The following is a 27,545-nucleotide window of genomic DNA, read 5'->3' on the forward strand; positions in this document are numbered from 1 at the left end:
CCTGGTTGCAGGCTGATCTAGAACATAAATAATGTGTTCAGCATGGCAAGTGAGAGAAAATTGAAATTTCCTTCACGGTCACCCCACCTGTCAACACAAAACAATCCAAATTTCCTCTTACTTTTTATGGGGATGTGGATGCTCAAGTCATAGGACAGAAAACATGTTGTGGCTTTTGGAGTGGAGAACAGACTGCCCCATCCCCTAATACCCATCCCCTACTACTTTTCTGAAATAATTAAATATTGTCTTGGTGTCTTGGTGCCTTGGTGTCTGGTAGGCCTTCTGTCCCAAAGAGCAAATTGCTGATAAACTCTCAATCTGCCACCCTGGGAGGCTTAAAAACTGTGGGATCTCACCGGTGGGCCGCCATCATCCCATTTTTTACCTCGGTTTCTGCTGCATCTAGTGAATGTTTTAAAGCATCCCCTTTGGGGGGAAGGAAGTCTGTTGTACCCGTTCAGTGGTAGGAGCCCGGCTATGTGCTTGGTTGGGCCACGTCCATATCTTCTTTTTTGTTAGCCCATTTTTCATTGTGTCTGCTAGGCTTTCTGTCCTCTGAGGGAAGTAAGGCTTGTGACCTGGGGGATCCCTGGGCCATACCCAGGGGCAGTGCTCTTCCCAAAAGAGTTTTCCCTGATGTAAAGTGGGTGGATCTATCTTTGGGGCTACACATTCCAAGGGAGATCTCCTAGCAGGGAACCACTATAGAGTGAGAGATCAAGTGCTTGAGATGCAGAGTCATGCCCTAGGGAACCAATAAAAGTGAAATCAGGCCGCTTTTGGTGTGATATCACTGCACTGTGCGTGCTCCACATCACATCAAAACAAAAATAAGTAAACGTGGGAAGTGAGGGAAGTGAGGGAAGATCCTTCACATCCTGACTTTATGTTTAAAAAGTAAATGCTTCAGGTGCTTGCAGCGCTAGCATATTCTTTTGTAATGCAGTGGGCGACCTGTTGATGTTCATTGCATTATGATGTAAAGCACTGAGGGCCCGGTTCAAAAAGGGCCTCCATACTTGTGGCGGAGGCCTCACAGTTATGATAGGGGGCCTGAATTTGTGGTGGGACATCCGCTATAAGAAACTGCAGTGCAGAGGTCCCATGACAATTGCAGGCCCCCTGCCCCAACTGCGTGGTCTCAGCCACGAGTGCGGAGGCCCTTTGTGAATTAGGCCCTGTGTGTCAGTGGGTCATCCACTGTATTCAACCGGTTAAAGGGTGACTTTTGTGACCTTTGTTTGTATGTACATATGCATGGTTAAGTCTTGGCCTACTTTTGTTAAGGACCTATTGTCTACAACGCAATAAAAAGAGATGGCTTTGGAGCAACCCCCTGCTCATGATTGGAAGTTTTTCCTATTTGCTTGAATCCTTACTCCTTATTTGATGGCTTACCTCCCTATTATTTTGTTTGTGCCTCCATGGAGCATAGCTTCTTTACATTAATTCCGATTAGAAGACTTTTATCCCTTAACCGCTGATTTGAAGGGGTCTACTTTTTAAATTGTGTTTCACCACTCCATATGAATGCATTCTTTCTCTCTCCCCTTCTCTCTCTTTCGCACTCTCTCTCCTTACAAAACCAGCCAACCTCCACGTCAATCCATTGCAACCCCTCTCTCTCTCAGCTTCATTATTTTTTTAGAATTTATTTATGTTATTTGTGTGAGGTCCTGGACCCTGCACACTGCTGCCAGGCAGCTTGTTTCCCTGTTCATTGATCCCTACGTTTTTCCCTTGACTGGTAGTTGTGCACAGGGTCCTTCCTCTCTTTGAAAACATGCCTATTGAGTCCCACTGCTACACGCTGCTGTGTGTTTCATTACTTTTGCTAAAGTCCTGACTGCTGCATAATGCGATTGAACCATTTGCTCTCCCCCAATGTGTGCATACTTAATTCCATCCATCATGTTGAAATGATAAGTTAAAAATAAAGTAAAGAGATGGCACCTGCAAATTCATGTGCATTGCAGCCATCTTTGAATGATTTATGCTATCTTTAGAAAGAAATCGTTCAAAGATGGCAATCTTGTACCAAATTCAGCCTATAGAATTCAAGGATTTTTGAAACAGCTGCTTGCCAGGTATATATATATATATATATATATATATATATATATATATATATATATATATATATATATTACCTACTGGCGGTCGCCAGTAGGTAGTTATAGTTAGGACCACGTTTCCATAGGAAAACCTCAACATTCTATTTTGAATAACTTTGGCGCCGGTCGACGAATCCTCGCGAATTTCTCAAAATAGGTGGGGCGCTACGCTCCGCTCCTACCCTGAAAGTCTCGGGGGGATTCGTCAAGCGGGGGCTGAGATAAAAGGGGGGTCCCAAAACGCGTTTTTCCCATGCATTTTTCCATAGGACCTTTAGAACGAGCTACAGCCCGAACGGCTGAACAGAATTACTAGAAATTTGGCAGAGAGGTAGTCCCTAGGTCAAGGAAGTGCCTTTTGTAGGTTTGGTGTAAATCTGTTCAGTAGATTCTGAGAAAATAGCCTTTAAATCAATATATATATCTGAGCCCGCTTACGGTACGCTTACCGTACGCTTACCGTACGCTTACCGTAAGCTTACGGTGGCGTGCGCGAGCGCGATTCTGATTGGCTCTTAGATCTTAGTAAACATTCGAATCGGCCGAAACCAGGAAGCGGCGTCCGCCATTTTGTCTCTCGCACTGAGTGTTGTTTATCAAACATGATGGCCAAAAACATGTTACGGGGCTGTTTTGACAACTCCCTCCCACATAGTCATGTTGAGGGAGTCCCCAAACATCCCCCAAGAGCAAAAGCGTTTTTTTTTTTTTTTCGGCAATTTCGCGGGGTACGCTTACCGTACGCTTACCGTACGCTTACCGTAAGCTTACCGTACGCTTACGGTAAAAAAATAAAAATAAAAAAAACACTATCCACACTTACCCCACCCCCTGTGCTTTTGGTGGCCGCAGGCCACCAAATGTGCAGGGCTTATTAATAGAGAAAAAAAACGTAATTTTGGCAACATGAAATTATAAAATCGAAATAAAAAAAACACTATCCACATTGACCTCACCCCCTGTGCTTTTGGTGGCCGAAGGCCACCAAATGTACAGGGCTTATTAAAGTTGATAAAAACCGTGCACGGAACGAACTGCTTTAAGTGGGCGCGCACGCCACAAATGGCGTAAAGTAACTTAGCATTTAAAAAACCGTACAAATTCACTGAAAAAACCATAGGTTTCACACACGTTATAGTTAGCTGGACATTTTACTGATAAAAAACCAATGAAATTCCCCCGTTATAGTTACTGTAGGCAACTATAACTCACGCGACCGTAATCCTCTGCTGATGACATATGTGTCTTTATGAAAAAAAAATATTTGTAATATATGTATAGCTAAAATTTAATGGAAGAAGACATGGGCAAATAAGTGTCTAAATACAGTATTAGCATCAGCAGAGGATTGCGGTCGCGTGAGTTATAGTTGCCTACAGTAACTATAACGGGGGAATTTCATTGGTTTTTTATCAGTAAAATGTCCAGCTAACTATAACATGTGTGAAACCTATGGTTTTTTCAGTGAATATATACATATACATATATATATATATATATATATATATATATATATATATATATATATATATATATAAAGAGCCACATCCTTGGAAATCGCCGGGACACTAGCATCTCGGTGCAATCACAGGGTCCAAGACTCCCTGTTACTTTAATGTCGTTCCACAGCGCACCATCGCACTCCATGCACTCCTTCCAAAAAGGCACAAATCCGCGGTTCAAATTTCAAATTGATTTATTCAGCATCGACAGCCAAATTACCCTAATAAATTTGAAATTTGAACCGCGGATTTGTGCCTTTTTGGAAGGAGTGCATGGAGTGCGATGGTGCGCTGTGGAACGACATATATATATATATATATATATATATATATATATATATATCAACGATTGCTCGCTCTATAACTCCATGCCGCTCCGCTGGAACAAAGCGAGATAGGACCCAGATAGGTGCTTGATAGATTTTATTTACAAGCCACTCTCCACCATGACGCGTTTCGGCAGCTTCTCTGCCTTGATCACATGACAACAGCGCTTACACGGGAGACATTCATTTTTAAAGTGCTAGTGCAAGGTCACATGGTACAATCAATACAATCAACATAGAAAACATACTATAAGATTACAAGTGTGTAATTTAAAAGAAAGGCATCAGGCATTGCTATTTTATTGCTGAATGCCTCTCATTGTAACAAGACCTGATTGTCATGACTGCTGTTGATATGATATTTCAATATTTTATACCCAACATGTCACTTCAAAGGTTAGAATAATGGCCTAAATGCCAAAAGCCTTTGTGTTTTTCCGTTTGTTGACTGATTGTTTTGCATAGAACCGATGTGATAAAAAATGATTATACCCGTGTATCCATTAAATATTTAAAAAAGAAATTTTATAAAAATTAGCAAGAGAACCGGTGTTGAAATTTCCATAAAGTGTAAGTGCTTAAAAAATAATAAAACAGTGTGCGAGGGGATTGGTTGCTGATATATAACCTCCCCGTATGTGCAAATATAATAACTACAAGGATGCTATCTAGTGTCACAGACTGTAATGTCTGAGCTATAAGTTCTAAAGAAATATATATCGCCGACCGAAGTCACCTATATGCCATATGCTCAATTATAATGTCAACTTTTACCTCATATATATTTCCAAACAGCCTCAGAGCAAAGGAGCATTACACCCTACAGGGCGGCCTCAGAACACCGGGCACGGAGCAGCCCAACCATTTAACACACCACATGAGGCCCAATACCGGATTGAAGGCATTTATTCACAGGCTCAGCAACGCAAAATATCTCCTGTTCTTTACGCGTTTCGGCATCTGCCTTGGTCACAGGGGGAGAAAGTAATTTGCACAATGCTTCATGCACGCTTTTTAAACTTCAAAAGTCACGTGACAGGCATACAAAATACAAGCCCCATGATGCATTGCACTGGTAGTTAAAGTTCACACAACATCGTAATAGATTATATTTATTATTATATTATATATATACATATATATATGTATATATACATATATATATTCACTTAAAAAACCATAGGTTTCACACATGTTATAGTTAGCTGGACATTTCACTCGTAAAAAACCAATGAAATTCCCCCGTTATAGTTACTGCAGGCAACTATAACTCACGCGACCGCAATCCTCTGCTGATGACGTCAGATATTACATCACTGTATTTAGACACTTATTTACCCATGTCTTCTTCCATTAATCTTTAGCTATACATATATTACAAATATTTATTTTTCAGAAAGACACATATGTCATCAGTGATGTAATATCTGACGTCATCAGCAGAGGATTGCGGTCGCGTGAGTTATAGTTGCCTGCAGTAACTATAACGGGGGAATTTCATTGGTTTTTTACGAGTGAAATGTCCAGCTAACTATAACATGTGTGAAACCTATGGTTTTTTAAGTGAATATATATATATATATATTCACTTAAAAAACCATAGGTTTCACACACATTATAGTTAGGAATTAGCATTTAAAAAACCTTGCAAATGTATCTTAAACCGCATGGACATACCACACTGATGGGATTCAAGTTGAAAATTTACTAAAGAGGTATTGAGGAATATCCAATTATGACTCTGATGATAAATGCTCTATAATTTCTCTGAAGAGTGCTTAATTAATTAATTATTCAATTAATTGATTAATTTTTAATTTAATTCTTATGAGGTTTCATTTTTTTGTCATTTTTTTGTCATTTTCTTGTCATTTCTGTCATCATGAAAGAGATTATGATTTAAGTGATGGTGTTGATTATCCTAAAATCTAGGAGGACTACATGTAATTATAGCGCTTGGGCCCATTCAGGGCTGAAGGGGTACGAAACATATTGCTTTGATAATCCCATGTATGTATATGTAGGTACAATGGCCCATCGAGGGCGTGATACAGTGTATGTATGTTTGGAAATATGAATTATATGAGTACAAACATTTATGCTATTATCGGGGAATTTACCTGAAGCATTTAACTACAATCGATAAAACGATGTATATACCATTCCAATATGGCGCTGATGAACAACATGTATGAATTAGTCCTTTGTTGATGTTGTTAAACAGGAAATGTGGAAATGTGGTCAGATGCAAATATATAAAAAATGGCAGTTTCTGGCGCGCCCTTATACCACCGAGGAAGGCGTTGCCGAAACGCGTCTGGTTGGAGCGTTGTGAGTCAAAATAAATCTATTGACTCTCCCCCGTGAGTGCTGTGTCTTTTCTGGAGTGAGAGGAGGCGTGCAGCGTTAATATTGGCGGGAGCACCCCCCGCCGAACAGCACCCGTTCGTGAGTGCGAGAAATTGGTGCAAGTGGAGCGGTTATATATATATATATATTCACTTAAAAAACCATAGGTTTCACACATGTTATAGTTAGCTGGACATTTCCCTCGTAAAAAACCAATGAAATTCCCCCGTTATAGTTAGTGCAGGCAACTATAACTCACGCGACCGCAATCCTCTGATTATGACGTCAGATATTACATCACTGTATTTAGACACCTATTTACCCATGTCTTCTTCCATTAATCTTTAGCTATACATATATTACAAATATTTATTTTTCAGAAAGACACATATGTAATCAGTGATGTAATATCTCACGTCATCAGCAGAGGATTGCGGTCGCGTGAGTTATAGTTGCCTGCACTAACTATAACGGGGGAATTTCATTGGTTTTTTACGAGGGAAATGTCCAGCTAACTATAACATGTGTGAAACCTATGGTTTTTTAAGTGAATTTGCAAGGTTTTTTAAATGCTAATTCCTAACTATAACGTGTGTGAAACCTATGGTTTTTTAAGTGAAGTTGTACGGTTTTTTAAATGCTAAATTATGTATTTATTAATATTTATTTTTTTCAGGTTTTTCACCGAGCGCCCACGAAGCGTTGTGCGTGCCGTGCGCGCACCGTGCGCACTCCGTGCACGCACCCTGCGCATTTTTGACAAAAATATAAATGTTTTTTTCACCCTTGGGGATCCTTCAGTGACCCCCTGACAAAGGCTAGGGGGTCAGGAACTGTCCACCCTGCCCCCTTTTCACGTTCTCCACCTTTGTTTTTCACTGCCTCAGACTGCGAGAGACAAAATGGTGGCCGCCACTTCCTGATTTTGACCGATTCGAATGTTTACTGACATCTAACAAACAATCAGAATTGCGCTCGCGCACGGCAGGGTGCGCGCACAGTGCGCACACGGTGCGCGCGTATAGATATTGATATGGTTTTAAATGCTATTTTCTCAGGAAATACTGAACAGATTTACACGAGACCTTCAAAAGGCACTTCCTTGACCTTATGGCTATCTCTCTGCCAAATTTCACGTAATTCTGTTCAGCCGTTCGGGCTGTACCTTCGACTAAAGGTCCTATGGAAAAATGCATGGGGAAAATGCGTTTTGGGACCCCCCTTTTTTCTCGGCCCCCGCTTGACTAATCACCCCGAGACTTTCAGGGTAGGAGCGGAGCGGAGCGCCCCACCTATTTTGAAAAATTCACAAGGATTCGTCAACCGGCGCTAAAGTTATTCAAAATAGAATTTTCAGATTTCCTATGGAAACACGGTCCTAACTATAACTATCTACTGGCGACCGCCAGTAGATAATATATATATATATCTATATATATCTATCTATATATATATTCACTGAAAAAACCATAGGTTTCAGGGGTGTTATAGTTAGCTGGACTTTTCACTTGTACAAAACCATTGAAATTCCCCCGTTATAGTTAGTTCAGCTAACTATAACTCGCGCGCCCGCAATGCACTGCTGATGACGTCACATATTACATCACTCATGACATGGTCAGTGACATCACTCATGACATCAATGATGACATCTCAAATGACATCACTGATGACATCACTGATGACATCATCCAGTGAATGTGTGTTTTTCTGAAAATTAAATATGTTTTATAGATGTATATCTCAAGGTCGATGGAAGAATAAATGGGTATATAAGTGTCTAAATGGATGATTTGTTTTTGAAAAATTGATTGTGTAACTGACTGATTAAGTGTATCATAGTGAATACATGGCTTAGTGAGTAATGTTTAAATATGTAAATATCTGTATCAGTCTCTCACTTTGTGTATAAGTGGCTGCATGGGTTGGTGAGTAGCTACATGGGTGTCTATATAGGTTATTAGTTGGTTTTTTGAGTATCAGTCTGAGTGTCTGCATGGTTCGGTGGGGGGTATTACGTAGTGCATAGGTGCATGAATGAGTGACTCACTGTTTGTATGTGTTGAACACAGCATGTGTGCAGGACTGTATGGGTGGATGAGTGTGTGTATGGGTGTGTTAGTGAGTGAATGACTGTCTCAATAGTGTCTTTATGAGTAACTACATATGTTTTAAACTAGTATATGTGACTATTGGTGTATATATGTGAGTATATGTGAGAGTGAGAGATTGAAAGAGTTCCTGTATGAATAAGTATGTGTTTCTATAAGTGATTGTTTAAAAGACTAAGTATGTGTAAGTTTCCGTAGAAGTAAGTATGGTGGTGTGTGTATAACTGTATATGCAAGTAAATGTATGTTTGATTCTTTATTAGCATGAGTGACTATGTGTGTGAGTAACTCTATGGATGAGTGGCATTGTGTAACAGGATGTATAGGTGTATGAGTACATATGATGAGTGAGTACATGTATGAGTGACTGTATAGGACTGTTGGTGAATGAGTGGATGTGTATGTGGATCTTAGAATTACTGAAGAGGTTGTTGTAACTGGTATTGGTATGTCCATTGTTTTGAAAATTTTAGTCTCTATTTTTGAATGTGTGTATCAAAGGTTATATTAGGGTGAGAGGAGGTCTGCCACTCTATCACAAGGATGATGTCATCAGTGATGTCATCAGTGATGTCATTTGAGATGTCATCAGTGATGTCATGAGTGATGTCACTGACCATGTCATGAGTGATGTAATATGTGACGTCATCAGCAGTGCATTGCGGGCGCGCGAGTTATAGTTAGCTGAACTAACTATAACGGGGGAATTTCAATGGTTTTGTACAAGTGAAAAGTCCAGCTAACTATAACACCCCTGAAACCTATGGTTTTTTCAGTGAATTTCTGAGGTTTTTTAAATGCTAATTCCTAACTATAACGTGCCTGAAACCTATGGTTTTTTCTGTGAATTTCAAAGGTTTTTTAAATGCTAATTTCTAACTATGCCTACAGAGATAGGACATGTGAAGAAAGAAGAAAAAATGCACAGAAAGAAACAAAAGAAGTGCAGAAAGAAGCAACAGAAGTCCTCAAATACGAAGATAAGTGCAGGAAGAAGGATAACGTGCAGAAAGAACAAAAAGAAGAGCAGAAAGAAGCCTTGTTGCAAAATCATCCTGTACCCTCAACTTTTTCAGACGGATACTGGTGGTAACTGAGTCTGACTAACCAGTCCTAGAGCCAGTGCTATGTTAAAAGACACTTAGAATACAGTGAAAACACCTACATACACTAGGGAACATTATGCGTTGGGGTCCCCCTGTGATTAGCATGACCTCCTCTGTAAGCCCGTAGTGTATAATAGGGCATGGGGATTAAAACTACCTCTTAAAACAGGCCACAGGGCGTTTTTGCACACATTAACTCAGGCCCCGTCCCCTCCCTTCACCACTGTGTAAACACGCCCTGTGTCCATTTTTAGTTGGGAGATTAAGTTCATTTGAATCCTGAGGGTCCCTAGGGTCCAACTAGCCCACTAGGTACCTCCAGTAAGTGCCACAGAGCTGCGTTGCAGAGAGGTGTAAAAAGTGGCACGGCCTGGACCACCTCTCTGCAATGCAGCTCAGTGGCGCTTACTGGAAGCACTTGGTGGGCTAGTTAGCCCCCAGGGGCCCTCAGTATTGAAGGGAAATTATATCCCCAATTTAAAACATGCCATAGTGCGTGTTTGCACACGTCACCTCAGGCCCCGTCCCCTCCCTTCACCACTGTGTAAACGCGCCCTGTGGCTGTTCTAAGTTGAGAGATTAAGTCCCCCTGAATCCTAAGGGTCCCTAGGGTCAAACTAGACCACTAGGTACCTCCAGTAAGCGCCACAGAGCTGCGTTGCAGAGAGGTGTAAAAAGGGGCTTGGCCTCAGAACACCTGGCTGCAGCGCAGCTCCCTGGCGCATACTGGAGATGCCTGTTGGGGGCGCGTTTGCAGAGTGCTGCACGGAGGGGGCATGGCCTCCGGCACGATGCCAGTCTTTTATTTATTTTAGTTTTTTAGGAAGGGGGGCTGTTTGGTTCCCCTTCTTATTTTAATTTATTGGCCCTGATGACCCCATCCCCCAGGGCCAGTCTCCTAATTATATTTTTTTGACCCCAATCCCCAGGGCCGGCCACTGTTTTTTATTATTTTTAAAAAATATATATTTATAGACACACCTAGGACATGCTGGACAAACCGTACGTACCTATCACCATGACGATTTGCGTGATATTCATTAAAAGGCGACTATGCATGCAATGAATCCACGTGGAATGTATTTACACCACTAGTGAAGCTCTGACATGTCTGATGCCCTACCGTGCCTAATCCTGGTAGACACCCTTGTCGTTTATTTATACAAACATGGGTAGCTATTGACGGGCACATTTAATACACATGCACACCAAGCCATTCAAAGGGGATTCGACAAAAATTCGACCAAAACTATGCAAGAAACCCCCCTCACGGTTAATAAAACACACATCCACTGCCGGATGTGTAATACTTTTTATTTTACTCTCTGGAAAGGGGACGAACATCACTTGAGAGTCACAGCGTGCTCCTGACAGAGCCCAATGCTGTGTTACACCCACCATTGCCTGCCGAGTGCCACACACCTCTGTGTTGTATTCCACTAGCTAGTGCATATGCTATGACACTCTCTAGCCCATGTGCACTGTAACACCACCCCGTGAATATGTCATGCCACACTTGTCTTCGCACGGGTTATATTGCCCCATCTAACGTGCCTTTCTCGATGCCTATGTTATAACGCACAGTGCTATGCCATACATATTACAATCTGGGATCCATATATTTGTCACAGTGCATATGCAACGTTACACTCCCCAGCACATATTTTATATTACAACTTTAGAGACTAGTTAGGTTACACAACACTGCCCTGTGCATATTACACTCCAAGGCGCATATCGCATAGCACGCGCTAGTGCCTGTGCTATCTCGCGCTCTCCAATGAATCTGTCATTGCGCACAATGTATTGCAAATTATATTTCACGCCCGGTTCATCTTATATCACACTTTTTGGTGCATAGTTTATACCATACACTATATCTAGTTTTCATTTTCAATCGTGCTCTCAGGACTATGTTCTATATAACACTGTGTTCACCTACCCTTTTCACGGGCATTACATTTTGCGATAGGGGCTGGAGGGTCAGGGGGTGTTTCTGCCAAGTGAGCCCGGAGTCACAGTCACAAACGTCCTCTTCTTCCTGAATAAAAGTGAGATTATGCTGCATACTTGTTCATATTTTAAGTAGTTCGCACAGACACAATGTTTTAAAAACAATAAAGTTCCTAATACCCACCTTCTCTGAACAGTTAGCTTGCTGCCCCATCCCCTTCCTCCCTATCCTCTGTTGTGTGAATCCATGGACTAGCCTCCTCCCTCCTGCCATGCATGGTCTGATGTGCTGCCACTGCCCTCAATTTAGTATGATGTACCAGTCCAGTCCTCCTGCCCTCCATTGCCCAATTCTATGCCCCATCATTGACCTCCTGCTTAAACTCTGTGCTTAGCTTGCTGCCCCTATTCTCCTTCCCCCTGCCCTCCGATGTCTTTGTGCATGCCCCTGCTCCATCCGTTTTGCCCACCATGTCCCATGGACCTGCCACTCCTATCTACTCTGAGTGTTCTGTTGAGCTGCCACTCCCCTCCCACCTGCCTAGCATTGTCAGATGACTGTAACCTGTCCCTGCCACCTCCACCCTGCCTGTCCACATGCCATGCCCCTATCCTCTTCCTCCTGTCCTACATGGTCCATTGTACTGCCACACCCTTCTGCCCTCCCTGGTCTGTTGTGCTGCAACTGCTCCTCCTGCCTGCCCCGTGTGGTCTGTTGTGAGGTCCCTTCCCCTGAACTTTCTTGTCTGTGCACAGGTCCTGACCCTCCCTTCTATCCTCCATTGTCCTTTGTGCATGCCCCTCCACCCTCCTTCTTGCCCATCATAGCCATTGTGCTGCCACTAACCCTCCCACTTGCTATGCATGGTCTTCTGTGCTGCCATGGCCCCTCCCACCTTCCCTGTGTGGTCAGTTAGCTGCCCCTGACCCCCTCCCACCTTCCCTCCATGGTCTGTGTGTATGCCATCACAGTCTCACTGTTGCTCTTCATGGTGTGTCTTGCTTCTAGTGCCCATCCTGCCTGACCTCCATGGCTATCTTGCTGCTCCTGCCCTGCCCCCTTGCCCCCAGCCCTACTCCCTCCCTCCTGGCTTGTCTGTTCCATTGTAATGCCCCTGATCCGTCCCTCCTGCCCTTTATGGTCTGTTATGCTGCAGCTTTCTCTCCTGTCTGTCCATTATGGTCAGCTAGCTACCATTGCCTCTTGCCCCTCTGTTCTCTGTTGTCCATGTGCATGGTCCTGTCCCCTCCCTCTTGCTTTCTATGGATTGTTGTGCTGCACTCCCGTCCTGCATGCCCTGTGTGGTGTATTGTGCTGCTGCAAACCCTGATGCCTGCCCTGCAGGGTCAGTTTGGTGCACCTCTCCATGTCCCTCCTGTCCTCTGTTATCCAAGTCCATGTCCCTATCCCATTTCCTTCCATGATCCAATGTACCATACTTGCGAACATTTTGAACTTGGTAAGAGGGAGATTTTGAAAAAAAACTGGGGTATTGATTTTCCCCTTTGAGTTACATTGAAAAAGAGGATATTGTAGACAGGAGACAGATCAAATAAAGCCCATTTGAGCTTAAAAACATTGGACGTTTCCTGGCTGAATCGGGTCTGTTGGCATGTATGGTTGTACTACCATTGCCTCTTCCTTCTGCCCACAATGGTCTATTACATTGCCACAGCCTTGAAGGAGGGTAGATTTTGTATCACAGGGGGCCCCTGGCCCGTTCTGTCCACACCTGAAGTATGAGACCCTTGTCCTTGCCCTGCCAGCTGCATTTGTAGGCCGTATTAAATTGACCAGCGGGTCCTGTATTGCTATATAATTATCCTGAGACATCCTTACCACTCAGCCAGCATAAAACCCCTGTGTAGGCCCTTCTGTTCAATATGTAGGCCTCTTTGTTAAATTGACCATAGCTCTGCAATTTTAGTGTATAGCAGTCTGAAGGCAGGTCTGCGAGGCCTTCTGATCCAAACTAGTAGCCCCCACCCTACCCGAGTGCTCCGTGCTCGGTATCAAAGTTCAACATCCCCCTGAAGCTGTCGACATACAGTAGGCTGCATCCTGGACTGGTACTTGCTTCCTGGGCAGGTTTCCCGCTTTTAAGGAAGTGGCAACCGCAGAGCGTCAAGTTAGGAGAACTGAGGAGATTTTTACATGAATATATTGAATTCCCGTACAATACCCATTATTTTCTGCTTGCTCTATGGAACTTACGATAAGCGATTGGCCTGAGAGACTGACCTTTTCACCCAGTCCATTGTCAGCATTAAGTGGGTAAATGACGAAATGTCTGGTAAAATCTGCAGTCGAAGCTTTTGGGTAGCATACGTAGGTAGATGTAGCGTGCAAAGGAGCCCACAAAATGATATAAAAAGGGAGCACCCACAGATATCGACGGACTACCTCGCCGTCTGTATGTAGGTTAACAGGCAGTGCAGGTTTTCCCCAAGAGCTGGGAGCTCTTGTCTTCCTTTGCTTAAAATGTCTTGCTCTGCTTTGCTTGAAGTATCTTATTCTATTTTACCTATATGAAATGTCATGTTATGTTTAACCATTGTTCTCTTTACTTTTGCATTTAAAAGATTTTGTATTGTAATTGCAGGAATGCTTGCTCTAAGAGTAAACGTGAGTGTTCCTAGGTAACATTTTCCTTGGTGTAACTTGTTTCTCATGATGCATTTATAGATGTGTTTTCTCTCTCTCGCTGTCAGTACATTAATTGAGATACAGAGAATATTATGACAGCTGTATGATTATCTGGATTCTGTTTTTTGTACTTTATGTCTCTATTCTGCGGTTTCTTTGAAGTTGCATCTTCTCATTAAACTGCCATTGTATTCTGCCTCCAATTCCATGTCTCATATGTCTGTTTTCTTCATTTTTTGGAGCAAGCGTTCCTAGGCACCCCGGCTCAAATTAAGGTGCCCCTTTTGTCCCTGACTCACTCCCCTGCTCAGTTCTGTGGTGGCTCCCGGGGATCTGGGGACCGCTCCTAGCTTCCTTGACCCGTAATAGATCTTCCCTCCAACAGCCTCTCTTGCAAGTCCTGTATTGTTGGTTTGTTGCCCCTGCCCCCCTTTCCACTGCCTCCATAGTCTGTTGTGCTTCCACGGCCCTTCCTGCCTGCTCAGTGTGGTTAAATTGTTGCCTTTGCACCCTCCTACCTGCCTTCAATTTTCAGAGTCCGTGCCCCTGGCCTCTGCCTCTCAACAGTATCCTAATGAACAACTAGATTGCTAACATTCTATATTTATTACAAAAGTGTGGAACGCCTGACATCATCTTGATGTAATCAAAACTGTAATACCTAGAGCATTTCCTTTAGAAATTACATATATGAGAGGGTCTTATTGGCATCAAAATTATGGTTAGTGCTCTAAAAGACTAAAATAAGGACATATTTTCTGAGTTTTCAAATAGCGACAAAGCACTTTTAAATTATTTGTTATCTTTATGTTTTTTTATCCAGTTGACCACTTGATTAAATGTTGCACTTAGGGGAGAGGATGTGGTGTTACTTCCAGAACTGCAGACTTTGCAACTGGGGAACCAGGTTGAAGTTTCTGCTTCAGCTCGACATTCTGTGATTCTGGTCAAATCACTTAGTCTCCCCATGTCTACAACCAAAATGAATTTGTTCTTGTGTGATGTAACCAATGCTCATGTAAAGCACTCCAATACCTGACAAGTCTGCACTATATAACACTGCAAAAACACAAAATAATAAGTGTTTTGCACACTTCTGTCATTGGGCTATATTTGGGCTACATCTGGTTGATTTTGGGCTACATTTGGGCTCTTTTGTCTCCGGTGGCCATCTTGGGAGATTTATTTGTTATGAAGTTTCCTAATTTCCTCATGTACTGCAGTCTCCTCAGTAGGAAATGCTTTCAGTTTTTTACTTTGATTCCATCATGAAGGTATTCAGATATGTCACACATTTGCCATAAATTCTGAATGTTAGCACTCTAGTTGCTCATTAGATCACTGTAGTAAAACTACTCCACCATGGAAGTCTGCTCCTGGTATTAAAAGTGCATGTTTCAGTCTGCATGTCAGAATTTTTAATGAAATAGAAGAGCATTTGAGAAGTCACTCAAAATGTGCCCTCATTTTCTTTCTTCAGTATTAATCATAATTTCTATGGCAAAATGAACCTCCTCATTGTGTTCCTTTTTAAATTAAATGTTTTAAGTGTTACCAGTTTATTCCAATCAAGATGGCTTCAGGTGTGCCATACTTTTGTCATAATGAAGACAGTAAGCGCTCTAGTTGTTTTTAAGAACATTCTGGGGCATTCTGTCATTGGGCTATACTTGGGCTACATCTGGGTGATATTTGGGCTACATTTGGGCTCTTTTGTCTCTGGTGGCCATCTTGGGAGACTTATTTGTTATGAAGTTTCCTAATTTCCTCATTTACTGCAGTCTCCTCAGTAGGAAATACTTTCAGTTTTTTACTTTGATTCCATCAAGAAGGCATTCAGATGTGTCACACATTTGCCATAAATTCAGAATGTTAGCACTCTTTTTGCTTATTAGATCACTGTAGTAAAGCTACTGCTCACCAGGGAAAACTGCTGCTGGTATTGAAAGTGCATGTTTCAGTCTGCATGTCAGAATTTTTTAATGAAATAGAAGAGGATTTGAGAAGTCACTCAAAATGTGCCCTAATTTTTCTTTCTGCAGCACTAATCATACTTTTTATGGAAAAATGAACCCCCTCATTTTGTTCCTTTTTAAATTAAATGTTTTAAGAGTTACCACTTTAATCCAAGCAAGATGGCTTCAGGTGTGCCATACGTTTATCATAAGTAGGACTGTTAGCGCTCTAGTAGTTCTTTGGAACACTCTGGGAAGCTGCAGTAGAACACAAAGGAATCAACTGACAGTCTCTGCCCTTGTTGGATGTACATGTTTTACTGAGAATATCAGACTTCATTCTCACATGACTGAGAAAGATAATGTGAATTTACAGAAAATAAGCTCTCAGTTTAGCCTATAGATCACCTTCCAAACCTCTGTGGTAAAAGCATGAGAAAATATTTTTCTCTCAATCATGATATCCCAGCAGAAGGCTTTTTCACATGGTGAAATCACCTTAGAACATACCACAATTCCTAAAATGAGTATGGTACCATCAACAAATGATTTATAATGTAACTAAAGTCTTAAAACCTTCTATTAACTGCAATGCTTTTTAATGAGGTGCTATCATGTATATTTGTCCCAAGATGGCTGCCAACACTTCTTGGATGAAGTGCTGACAGCCAATCAGATCTCAGGATGAGATGTGTGGTTAGGCTCCGCCCACATATATATATGCTTTTAAATGCTATTTACTCAGGAAATACTGAACAGATTTACACCAGACCTGCAAAAGGCACTTCCTTGACCTTATGGCTACCTCTCTGCCAAATTTCAAGTAATTCTGTTCAGCCGTTCGGGCTGTAGCTGTGTCTAAAGGTCCTATGGAAAAATGCATGGGGAAAACGTGTTTTGGGACCCCCCTTTTTTCTCGGCCCCTGCTTGACGAATCCCCCCGAGACTTTCAGGGTAGGAGCGGAGCGTAGCGCCCCACCTATTTTGAAAATTTCGTGAGGATTCGTCAACCGGCGCCAAAGTTATTCCAAATAGAATGTTGCGGATTTCCTATGGAAACAGGGTCCTAACTATAACTACCTACTGGCGACCGCCAGTAGGTAATATATATATATATATATATATATATATATATATATATATATATGTATTTATTTTTATTCCAGTATTGATATCTAACATGGGATAAACATTGTAGACAACAATTGTATAACTCACTGACATAAATGTACAGATTTTCAAAGGAAAGCTGCATCAATTTGTTTCAATCAAATATATACAATGTCTGATACAATAATGTGTACTTTCTGTATTTTCTAAAGCAGCATGTACAGAGATCTGCTCAACACATGAGGAAGAAACAGATGAGATATCACAGGGAACCAAAAATGGTGAAGTTTCATCAGGTACAGGTCAAAATATATTGTTCCTTTTCGTGTTAAATATTGAGAATTGAGCAGCATCAAGACAAACCCACTTATATATTTCAAGAGAATCTAGTAAACCTAATCAGTGCTACTAATATTTCTAGCAAAAATCCAAATACCAAAATAATGATTAATTTATATAATTATTGAATTACCAAGAAATGCTCAATGACACTTCATGATAATTTATATAGAGTGTAATAAGCAACAAACATTGGCAAATCGAATAGGCCTCACTTTTACAAGACAACGGCTGACTTATTGGCTTTGTCAATGGTTTGTCATTGGTGCTCCAGCACGCAAAACATAGGTGATAATGTGACGTACAAGTGGGCATCTTCATCATAACACCAATTTAGAGTCGTCTTAATCAGTGGTTAAAGCCCACTGAGCCACATTAGCCAATGGCTGAAAGGGACGGTGCAAAAGACCCTCTATCTGTGTATATATATGTATGCATTTGTATGTTGTCTGATGCGTAGTGTTGTGCAAGATGGCAATAGACTGAGAGACCTATGACGGCCAAAATGGCACCACTTACACCAATAGTTTTCAAAATGTATGCTTTGTGTGGTAAGGGGATAGACTTTGTATGAGAATGAGCGAATGTTGGACCAGGGGTGTTTCCTTAGCTATGGGGAGCCTTTGCTGCACTCTTTGGGATGCAAGAATATCCTTGTGTGGTGATGAGGTACTCATATGCATGGAAGACTATGCCAACATCATTGGTAGGCTCTTAGAATTATTTTACTTTGTGTTAAATTCACAAAATCAATAATGATCCTACCAAATGCCTGTACTCTGGTGCTTGTCTGTTGAAGCCATTGAAAGAAATTAGGTTTTTGATTGAGGGTACTGAAAACCCTACGCAGGCAAAACAACCACAATCCTTGTCAGGGTGAACCGCTAAAGTCACTAAATTTACCTGTACTTAACCTTCTGGTAGCTTGTCTTGGATTTTAGTCAAGTCTAGCACTTAAAAGATCAATGTGCCAACAGCGGGTATGTGGTCATGTAAGAGCGGGCCAAAAATAAAGGCCAACCGTGCTGGAGAAGGGGTCAGATACAAGGGATGGATTGGGTATGGTCTCTGGTTACCATTCAGACTTAGAAAATGTATTGAAAAAAAGTCAATGATAAGGAAGAGTTTAGCAGGGCAAGTCCACATGCTTGTCCAAGGAGGCGTTGTTTCATCGGAGAGTTTCTGGATTAAGTCTTGATGAAGCCATTGATGATAGTGGGACAAAGCTCAGAGCAGGGAAATCTGGATTTCCAGGTCAAGGAAGTCATTGATCGGGAGCCAGTCGAGGTTGAGCCCAATGAAGATTTTTATCTTTAGACTTAGACAATGTTTTGAAAGTTGAAAACCTCCAGGTGGACGAAGCTGCACGGTGTAGTAGAGGAGGGCTCCACAAGGCCGGATATCTTCGCTGAGAGGTCCTGCAGAACAGGACTGCCTACTAAACACGATATTCCTACATGTTCCCACTCAAAAAGTAGCAATTAAGGAATGTAACAAGGTAACCCAATATTATTTAATGGGAGTGATAGGCCTTACAATAGTAAAAAACTAATTCAAGAGTTTCATTACCAGGACGTGTAAAAATTAAGAACACGTCCTACTTTTTTAATACAATGCACCCTGCTCCATGGACCTTTTGGGCTTACCTCAGCCCAGGTGACATATGTATTAAAAAGGAAGGTTAAAGCCTGGCAAAAGTTTTTTTTAGCAAAAACTAGAAAATCGATTGTTGAGTCGAGCCAGAGCACACAACAATAAGCCCATGCGCAAACAATATTTATCAAATTTTCATCAAATTATGCTGAATTTATGCAAGAATTATACTTAGGATTGAAAGAACAAATTCACTCAAGATTTATCAATATTGAATAAGTGCTGCCATACATTGTTTATTGGAAACAAAACATATTGTTGTGATTAAGTTGACATCCAAATGTTTCTCCACATTCAGAGTACGAACATACTGTAAAAATATACAAGAGATGTTGGACAGCACAATCTTGTTTGTAAAACCCAATGCATTTTGGATGAACTCACCCTTTATCAGGGGTAACTGTGGATAAATTGAAAGAACATAATATAGTACGTAAAGTATATTATGCAAATAAAACATCTCATGAAATTCAGAAGAGATAAAGGAAGCAGTTGACATTGATACATCTGGTATTCCAGAAGAGCAACCACTACAAATGTTAGAAAAGAATCTCCAACCAATGGACCTGTACCGGAATTCTCCTCTATAGATCCCCTGGACCCATCGGGTCCTTTTTCGAGGACCTACAGTCGGCCTTATCAGTACCTTGCATGCGTTCTGCGCACTGCTTGTTATTAGGCGACTTAAATTTGCACATGGACTGTCTAACCGATGCTGAAGCTACCAAACTCCGTGATATCACGGCGATGTTAGGGCTAGCCCCTTTTATCCACAGCCCCACTCACGTGAAAGGCCACACATTAGATGTGATCTTTTCCTCCAAGCCTATTGAGGTGTCCCTTCCACTCCCGGTCCTCTGGTCAGATCATTATCTGATAAACTTTGCCTTAGTGTTTGTATCTAAGCTTAGCCAAAGGGCTCTGAAGGAAGGGTCCCGGCAATCTAGAGCCTTCCACCTAGTGACAGCAGATATGCTCTCCGATGCTCTCTGCCAATACCCGTGTCAACTGACAGGGGTTCTGGAAGCCGACCTAATCCTGGTCCAGAACTGGATGCAGGCAAGATTCGAGGAGCTGGCCCCATTGAAGCCTGCTAGAACAGCACCTCATCTTAATTCTGCTCCTTGGTTCTCTTCCACTTTACGTACAATGCGACAAGACTGCAAAAAGTTGGAAAGGCGGTGGCGGCGCAAGTACGATCTTGTGGAGCTAACGAAATACCGCGACGCGATAAAGTCTTACTATAAACAGATTGCCGCAGCCAAAAAGAACTATCTTGAGCAGAGAATTGACAAAGCCGATAATACGAGCCGGGAACTCTTTAGGATTGTGAAGGAGTTTGTCAACCCTGTAGTAGGGACCCCGGTCCATTCACACACGGAAGAATGGATCAAACAGCTCACCGACTTTTTTGTGACTAAAATCTTAAAGATTCAGGACACTTTTCCATCTGTGGATTCCCGAACGGCTGACGCTGTGTTAGGGGATAAGTCGACCTATTTAGCTCCCTCACAGGCTGAATCTGGGCCTTTACTATCTGTCTTTCCCCAGCTGTCCTGTGAGACATCGCTTGAGCTGTTATCCCGGCTGCAATCTGGCTCGCCTCTGGATGCTTGCCCGGCGAAATGCTTGGGCAAGGTGGCCTCAGCGCTGAACAGCTTGCTGAACCCCCTGCTTAATCTATCATTGAGTTCAGGGGTGGTTCCACGACAATGGAAACACGCACTCATTCTGCCGCTGATTAAGAAGCCTCTGCTCGACCCCCTGCAATGCGCTAACTATAGACCAATCTCCCTCCTCCCTGCTCTGGCGAAGGTGTTGGAGAAACATGTTCAGCATACTCTGACCACCTTTATTGAGAACAACAAACTGCTGCATGACTCCCAGTCCGGCTTTCGTGCGAATTACAGCACGGAGACGGCTCTGGTAGAGGTTACCGACGCCATCAGGGAGTCGCTCGATCATGGGGGAAAGGCTATGCTAGTCATGTTGGACCTATCGGCGGCGTTCGACACCGTCCCACACGCAGGTCTCCTCTCAAGACTCAGGGAGATTGGTCTGCGAGGGACGGTGCTGGACTGGTTTCAATCCTTTCTTGCCGACCGCCGACAGGTGATCTGGGCTCCGCCGTTCTCGGCCGAAATGCTTCCGCTGGAGGTGGGGGTGCCTCAAGGTTCCATCCTGAGCCCCACCGTCTTCAACATATACATGGCCCCTCTAGCGGAGGTAGCGGAGGCGTTTGGGGCCCGGGTCATCTCATACGCTGATGACACCCAGCTCTTGTTCACGTGCAGGAAGGGAGAGGCCTTCAACGGCGGCAGAATCAAGGACTGTCTGAGCGCAGTCTTTGCGTGGTTTCAGCGGCACAGCCTGAAATGCAACTCAGACAAATCTGAGCTGCTCTTTTTCGGCTGTGCCCCTGATCCGGGCTGGAAGACATGGTGGCCCCAGGACATGTTCCCTCCAGAGAAACCATCTTCTCAGGTAAAAAATCTCGGAGTGGTGTTTGACGATGATTTATCCTTCCGCCCACACATCCTGGGATTAGCAGGGAAATGTTTCAGCATCCTCAAGATGCTTAGGAAATTTCTTCCTCTGCTCTCACTGCAGTATCGTAGGAATGTAAGCCAGGCGCTTGTGGGCTCCCGCCTGGACTATGCTAATGCACTCTTTGCAGGCCTACCTAAGTATCTGTTATCCAGACTGCAGATTGCCCAGAATTGGGCGGCCAGAGCCATCTATGGGCTGCCCAGGAGAGCTAGCGCCTCTGCGCTCCTGGCTAGGCTGCACTGGCTGCCAATTTCAGGGAGAATCAGATTTAAGCTCCTCACTCTGGCATTTAAAGCCCTCCATGCGATTGGCCCTAACTATCTGAGGAAGCGTATTGCTTTCTATGTGCCGCGGAGGTTGCTGAGGTCGGCGGACCTGGCTAAAATGGAGGTGCCTGTGGTCAAACGTGTTCGGATGGGAGGTCGTTCCTTCCAATACGTGACAGCCTGCTTGTGGAACGAGCTCCCACTTTCCCTTCGGAAAGCGAACAACCTCCTGGCTTTCAGGAAGGAGTTGAAGACTCTGCTCTTTACCAAGTAATCCGCTGTGAATGTAGTAGGTTTGCCTTTGGTTTCCTGTTTCTCTGGGCCTCTTTGCTAAAGCGCCGGGACACCCTTTTGGGGTAGCCGTGCGCTCAAAAAGTTCGGCTTAACATAACAACATAACATAACAATGTTATGCATAATGTTAAACAGGAAAAAGTATTAGTCATGATATGTGATGACGGAAATGCGAATCAAGACAACCACATTGATTACTAAGTGCCTTGACCAAACACGTGAAGCTGACATGTGGTAAATGGATTAATAAAGTGAATGTGAACGTGACTGACAAGAAACATAACCAGTATCAAAGTGTTAACGCTCATCAAAACCACCCATTTTCATGCTTTAACTAGTATTAGGTTATGTGCATGCTCAACCCTCTACAGGTCCCTGCATGTGAACAAAATGGTGCTAAAATACGATGTGTGTCCAGGAATTGCAGCACTCACTGAGCTTGTGACTGCAACAATGTATCAGGTATGGTCACATGAAGGTAACAGGGAAGAAAAGAAACAGTGTGTCCCAAGCTAAAAACACAGAATTACAAAAATGCTCATGTTACAACCATAACTAAAACCAAAGTTATAAATAAAAGTGGTCACTTGTAAGGACATACCTTCACTCTGAATAGAGCACCATAAACATAGTGAATAGAGCACTTCTATGACTTCTCAATAACCATGGAAACCCCCGAAAAGCCGCATAATCAACCCGAAGGTTAAAAGTAAGGGTGTAACATTGATAAATAGGTAATAATACATGTTACCACTAACGCTGTTCAACATAACTGTCCTTGTCCAAAACACACTGTGAGAAAGATGCTGCTGTGCTGAGGTGAAATGTGAACCGGATGTCAGTGCTGACCATGTTTTTAACGTGATTGGCAGAAATGGTGGTCTGTAGTTGACAAGGGTTTGTACATTTGTCCAAGTAGGGACCCTTCCTTCTAGTCAGGATAAGGGAGTTAAACTCCTAAAATAACCCCTTGGTAGCTTGGCACGAGCAGTCAGGCTTACCTTAGAGGCAGTGTGTAAAACATTAGTGAACACATACATTAATACAGTGAAAACACTACAAATGTACACCACACCAGTTTAGAAAAATAGTAAATCTTTATCTAAACCAACAAGACTAAATATGAGAAACATCCAACATACAATACTCTTGAAAAATAGTACTTGTGCAAAAAAAACTTTAAACTGCAGGAAAATCAATAAAACACAGTTCTTCCAACTCGTTAGCTCCTCCTGGGGCTACCACTGTACTGAATACGACAGAGTCTAACAATTCCAGCTGACCGTGTCAATATGGGCCACCTAAATCATCGACAACTCGGACAGAGTACCTTTCTTGTTGCGACCAACACGTCGGTGCCAGTGGGTCAGGGGCAGGCAAACGTCGTGGTTGCGGTGTGAGGCGGAGCATTGTGGCGGGTGGTGTCCTCACGATGCGGTGTGGCAGTGGCTCGTTGACTGAGTTGGTGAGACCAGGGATTGAGTTGAAGTGTGAGACAGTGCTCGCTGCGGTGCTGACAGGTCACGGTGTGGCCATGGAGCCAGTCGATCTTTGGGTCGGGCAGCGACAGAGTAAGTGACGTCCTTGCAGCGTGTTGCGAAGCGTTGCGGAGTGAAGTGCCCTCAGGATGCGGTGCAAGCAGCGGCTCATTGACGGAGTTGGTGAGACGAGGGTTGCGTTGCGAAGTGTGTCATTGCTCTTCGCAGTGCTTTCAGGACATGGAATCCTGTGACGCACTCAATGACAGAGTCGGTTGCCCTTTTTCTTCTGCTGTGACGATCAGAGATGGGGTCCACAGGCACGGTGAGGTCTTCGCTGTTCCTGAGACCTCTATAGCCACTGCAGGCCAACCCCAGACAGCAAACAGCATAGGGCAGTATTCCTCCTCAGCTTCACTGGATCGATTTCCCAGAAGTGATCTCAAAGTCTGGGGTCAGGGTCCCTCTTTTTATAAACACAAATCCTTTTTTCTCTGAAGACAGAGAGTGTCTTTACCCAGCCAAAACCAGTTCAGTCTTCACTGGTGCAGCTTCCTGGCAGGAGGTAGAGACAGCATTGTTCAATCAATCAATCAAAGTACTTGTAAAGCGCACTACTTACCCATGAGGGTCTCAAGGCGCTGAGGGTGGTTGCTGCTACTGCTCGAAGAGCCAGGTCTTGATGAGTCTTCTGAAGGTGAGTAGGTCTTGGGTCTGCCGTAGGTGGGTCGGGAGGGTGTTCCAGGTCTTGGCGGCGAGGTAGGAGAAAGATCTGCCACCAAAGGTCGTTCGTTGGATGTGGGGGACAGTGGCGAGGGCGAGGCTGGCGGAGCGGATCTTTCGGGTGGGGGTGTAGAAGCTGAGTCTGTTGTTCAGGTAGGCTGGTCCAGCATTGTGGAGTGCTTTGTGTGCGTGGGTGAGGAGCTTGAAGGTGATCCTCTTGTCGACGGGGAGTCAGTGTAGGTCTCTCAGGTGGGGGGTAATGTGGCTGCAGCGGGGGACATTGAGGGTCAGTCGGGCGGAGGCGTTTTGGATGCGTTGTAGTCGACGTAGGTGTTTGGCTAGGATTCCTGCATAGAGTGCATTGCTGTAGTCCAGCCTGCTGCTGATGAGGGCCTGTGTCACTGTTCTTCTTGTTTTGGTCGTGATCCACTTGTAGATCCTGCAGAGCATGCGGAGGGTGTTGTAGCAGGAGGAGGAGACGGCGCTGACCTGCTTCGACATGGAGAGGGAGGTGTGAAGGACGAATCCTAGGTTGTGTGCGTGGTCGGTGGGTGTCGGTGCTGTTCACAGCGTGGTCGGCCACCAGGAGTTGTTCCAGGCTAAAGGGTTGGGTCCGAGGATGTAGACCTCCGTCTTGTCCGAGTTCAGCTTCAGACGGCTGCTCCTCATCCAGTCGGCGTTGGCCTTCATCGCCTCGTGGAGGTTGGTTTTGGAGGTGTGCGGGTCCTTGGTGATGGAGAGAATGAGCTGGGTGTCGTCGGCATAGGAGATGATGTTGAGGTCGTGTTGGCGGGCCATCGCTGCGAGGGGGCCATGTAGACATTGAACAGCGTCGGGCTGAGGGATGAGCCTGGGGGACGCCGCAGATGATGTCAGTGGCTTCGGATCGGAAGGGTGGGAGGCGGACGCTCTGGGTTCTGCCGGAGACGAAGGACGTGGTCCAGTCGAGGGCCATCTCTTGGATTCCGGCTTCTTGGAGGCGTGTCTTTAGAGTGCGGTGGCAGACCGTGTTGATGGCGGCTGACAGGTCCAGGAGGATGAGGGCTGATGTTTTGCCGTTGTCTAGTTGGTGCCTGATATCATCTGTGGCGGCGATGAGGGCTGTCTCGGTGCTGTGGTTTCGTCTGAATCCAGACTGGGAGAGGTCTAAGATGTTTTTGTCTTCGAGGTGGCGGGCCAGTTGTATGTTGACTATTTTTTCGATGACCTTTGCCGGGAACGGGAGTAGGGAGATGGGTTGGAAGTTCTTGAGGTCCTTGGGGTCAGCCTTGGGCTTCTTGAGGAGGGCGCTGATTTCGGCGTGCTTCCAGCTTTCCGGGAATCTCGCTGTTTCGAAGGAGGTGTTGATGACCTTTCGTAGCTGGGGTGCGATGGCTGCGTCTGCTTTGTTGAATACGTGGTGTAGGCAAGGGTCTGACGGAGATCCTGAATGGATGGAGTTCATGACCTTGCGTGTCTTGTCGTCATTGATGTTGGTCCAGGAGGTCAGGCGGATGGTGTGGGTGGTGTTCGCAGGGTGGGTGGGTTCTGGAGTAGTCGTGGCGGTCGTGGTGTTGAAGCTGTGGTGGATGTCAGCGATCTTGCGGTGGAAGAAGGTGGCCAGTGAGTCACACAGTTCTTGTGAGGGCGGATGTCATTGGTGTTGGCGCTGGGGTTGGAGAGTTCCTTCACGATGCTGAGAGCTTTTTGCTGTTGTGTGCGTTGTTCTCCAGGAGGTCTTTGAAGGAAGATCTCTTGGCTAATCTGATGAGGTGGTGATGTCTGCAGGTGGCGTCCTTGTGGGCTGCGTGGCTGTCCGGTGTGTGGTCGTGGAGCTATTTCTTCTCCAAGTTCCGGCATGCGCGTTTGGAGGTCTGGAGCTCGTTGGTGAACCAGGTGGCTTTCTTGCTGGTGTGACTGTTGGAGGGTTTCTTGAGCGGTGCGAGAGTGTTGGTGCAGTCGTTGATCCACTGTCTGAGGTTGTGGGTGGCGGCGTCTGGGTCGGAGGGGTCGTGGGTGGGTTCTGGGCGAGGGTGGTGGTCAACTGGTCTTCAGTGACTTTGCTCCAGCAGCGGCGGGGCAGCAGCTGGGTGCAGTGGTGCGTTGTTGGTTTCTTGAAGGTGAAATGGATGCAGCGGTGGTCGGTCCAGTGGAGCTCGGTGGTGTGGTGGTAGGCGACTTGGGTGCTAGTGGAGAAGATGGGGTCCAGTGTGTGTCCAGTGGCGTGGGTGGGTGCAGTGACGAGTTGTCTGAGGCCGAGGTTGGCGAGGTTGTCGATCAGGGTGGCAGAGTTGGTGTCGTTGTTGTTCTCGAGGTGGAAGTTCATGTCCCCGAGGAGGATGTAGTCCATGGAGGCCAGTGCGTGGGTGCTGGCGAGGTCGGCGATGGAGTTGCGGAACTGTGCCCGGGGTCCGGGGGGTCTGTAGATGAGTGTTCCTCTGAGGGTGGTGTTGGGGTCGGTGTGGATCTGGAAGCGCAGGTGTTCGGCGGTGTTGAGGGTGTCATCCGCATGGGTGGAGACCTTGAGGGTGGACGTGTGGACGATGGCTATTCCTCCTCCGATTCTGTTGGCGCGATCCCTGCGGGTGATCCTGTAGCCATCCGGGATGGCTATATCGATGTCGGGCGCCGAGGAGTCGTTCCACCGGGTCTCGGTCAGGAAGGCGACATCTGGGGTGGAGGTGTCGAGCAGGTCTCAGAGCTCAACGGTGTGTTTGCGTGCTTAGCGGGTGTTGAGGAGTATGCAGCGAAGGTGGTTGGGCTCGGTCCTGGGAGGATTGGTGGCTCTGTCGCAGGTGAAGCTGCAGGTGTGGCAGGAGAAAGGTCCATGGGTGCGTTTCGGGCGGCCTGGAAGCAGCGGTGGTCTCGGCCGGCGTTGGGAGCGTGGAGGGTGCTGGCATCGTAGCGGAGTCTTGTGGTGTGGCGGTTGCGGTGTCCAGGGGTTCTGGCGCTGGGCACGGTCCAGGCACGGACGGGCGCAGACGGCTTGCCTCCGGCACACCTCCGGCGCGCCTGCTGCACGGCCCACGCAGCGGCCACTATTTAAGGCGAGGTGGGAGGGAGGAGCAGCTGGGAGGCAGAAGTGGG

General features: G+C 44.9%; 1 protein-coding gene across 3 annotated transcripts in view; it reads left to right on the forward strand.

Moving 5' to 3' along the window:
- Positions 1–27,545, forward strand: part of ERMN (ermin) — a 58,315-nt gene that overhangs the window by 11,680 nt on the left and 19,090 nt on the right. The window contains exon 2 of one of the 3 annotated variants that reach the window (XM_085646415.1): positions 17,389–17,472. The exons of 1 other annotated variant lie outside the window; for it this stretch is intronic. In XM_085646415.1, the coding sequence (XP_085502541.1) occupies positions 17,389–17,472 (84 nt within the window). The remainder of the gene's footprint in view (positions 1–17,388; positions 17,473–27,545) is intronic. One more of the 3 variants, XM_085646416.1, reaches the window with a different exon arrangement.

Source organism: Triturus cristatus, chromosome 3_1, assembly GCF_964204655.1.
Source record: "Triturus cristatus chromosome 3_1, aTriCri1.1, whole genome shotgun sequence".
Lineage (NCBI taxonomy): Eukaryota > Metazoa > Chordata > Amphibia > Caudata > Salamandridae > Triturus > Triturus cristatus.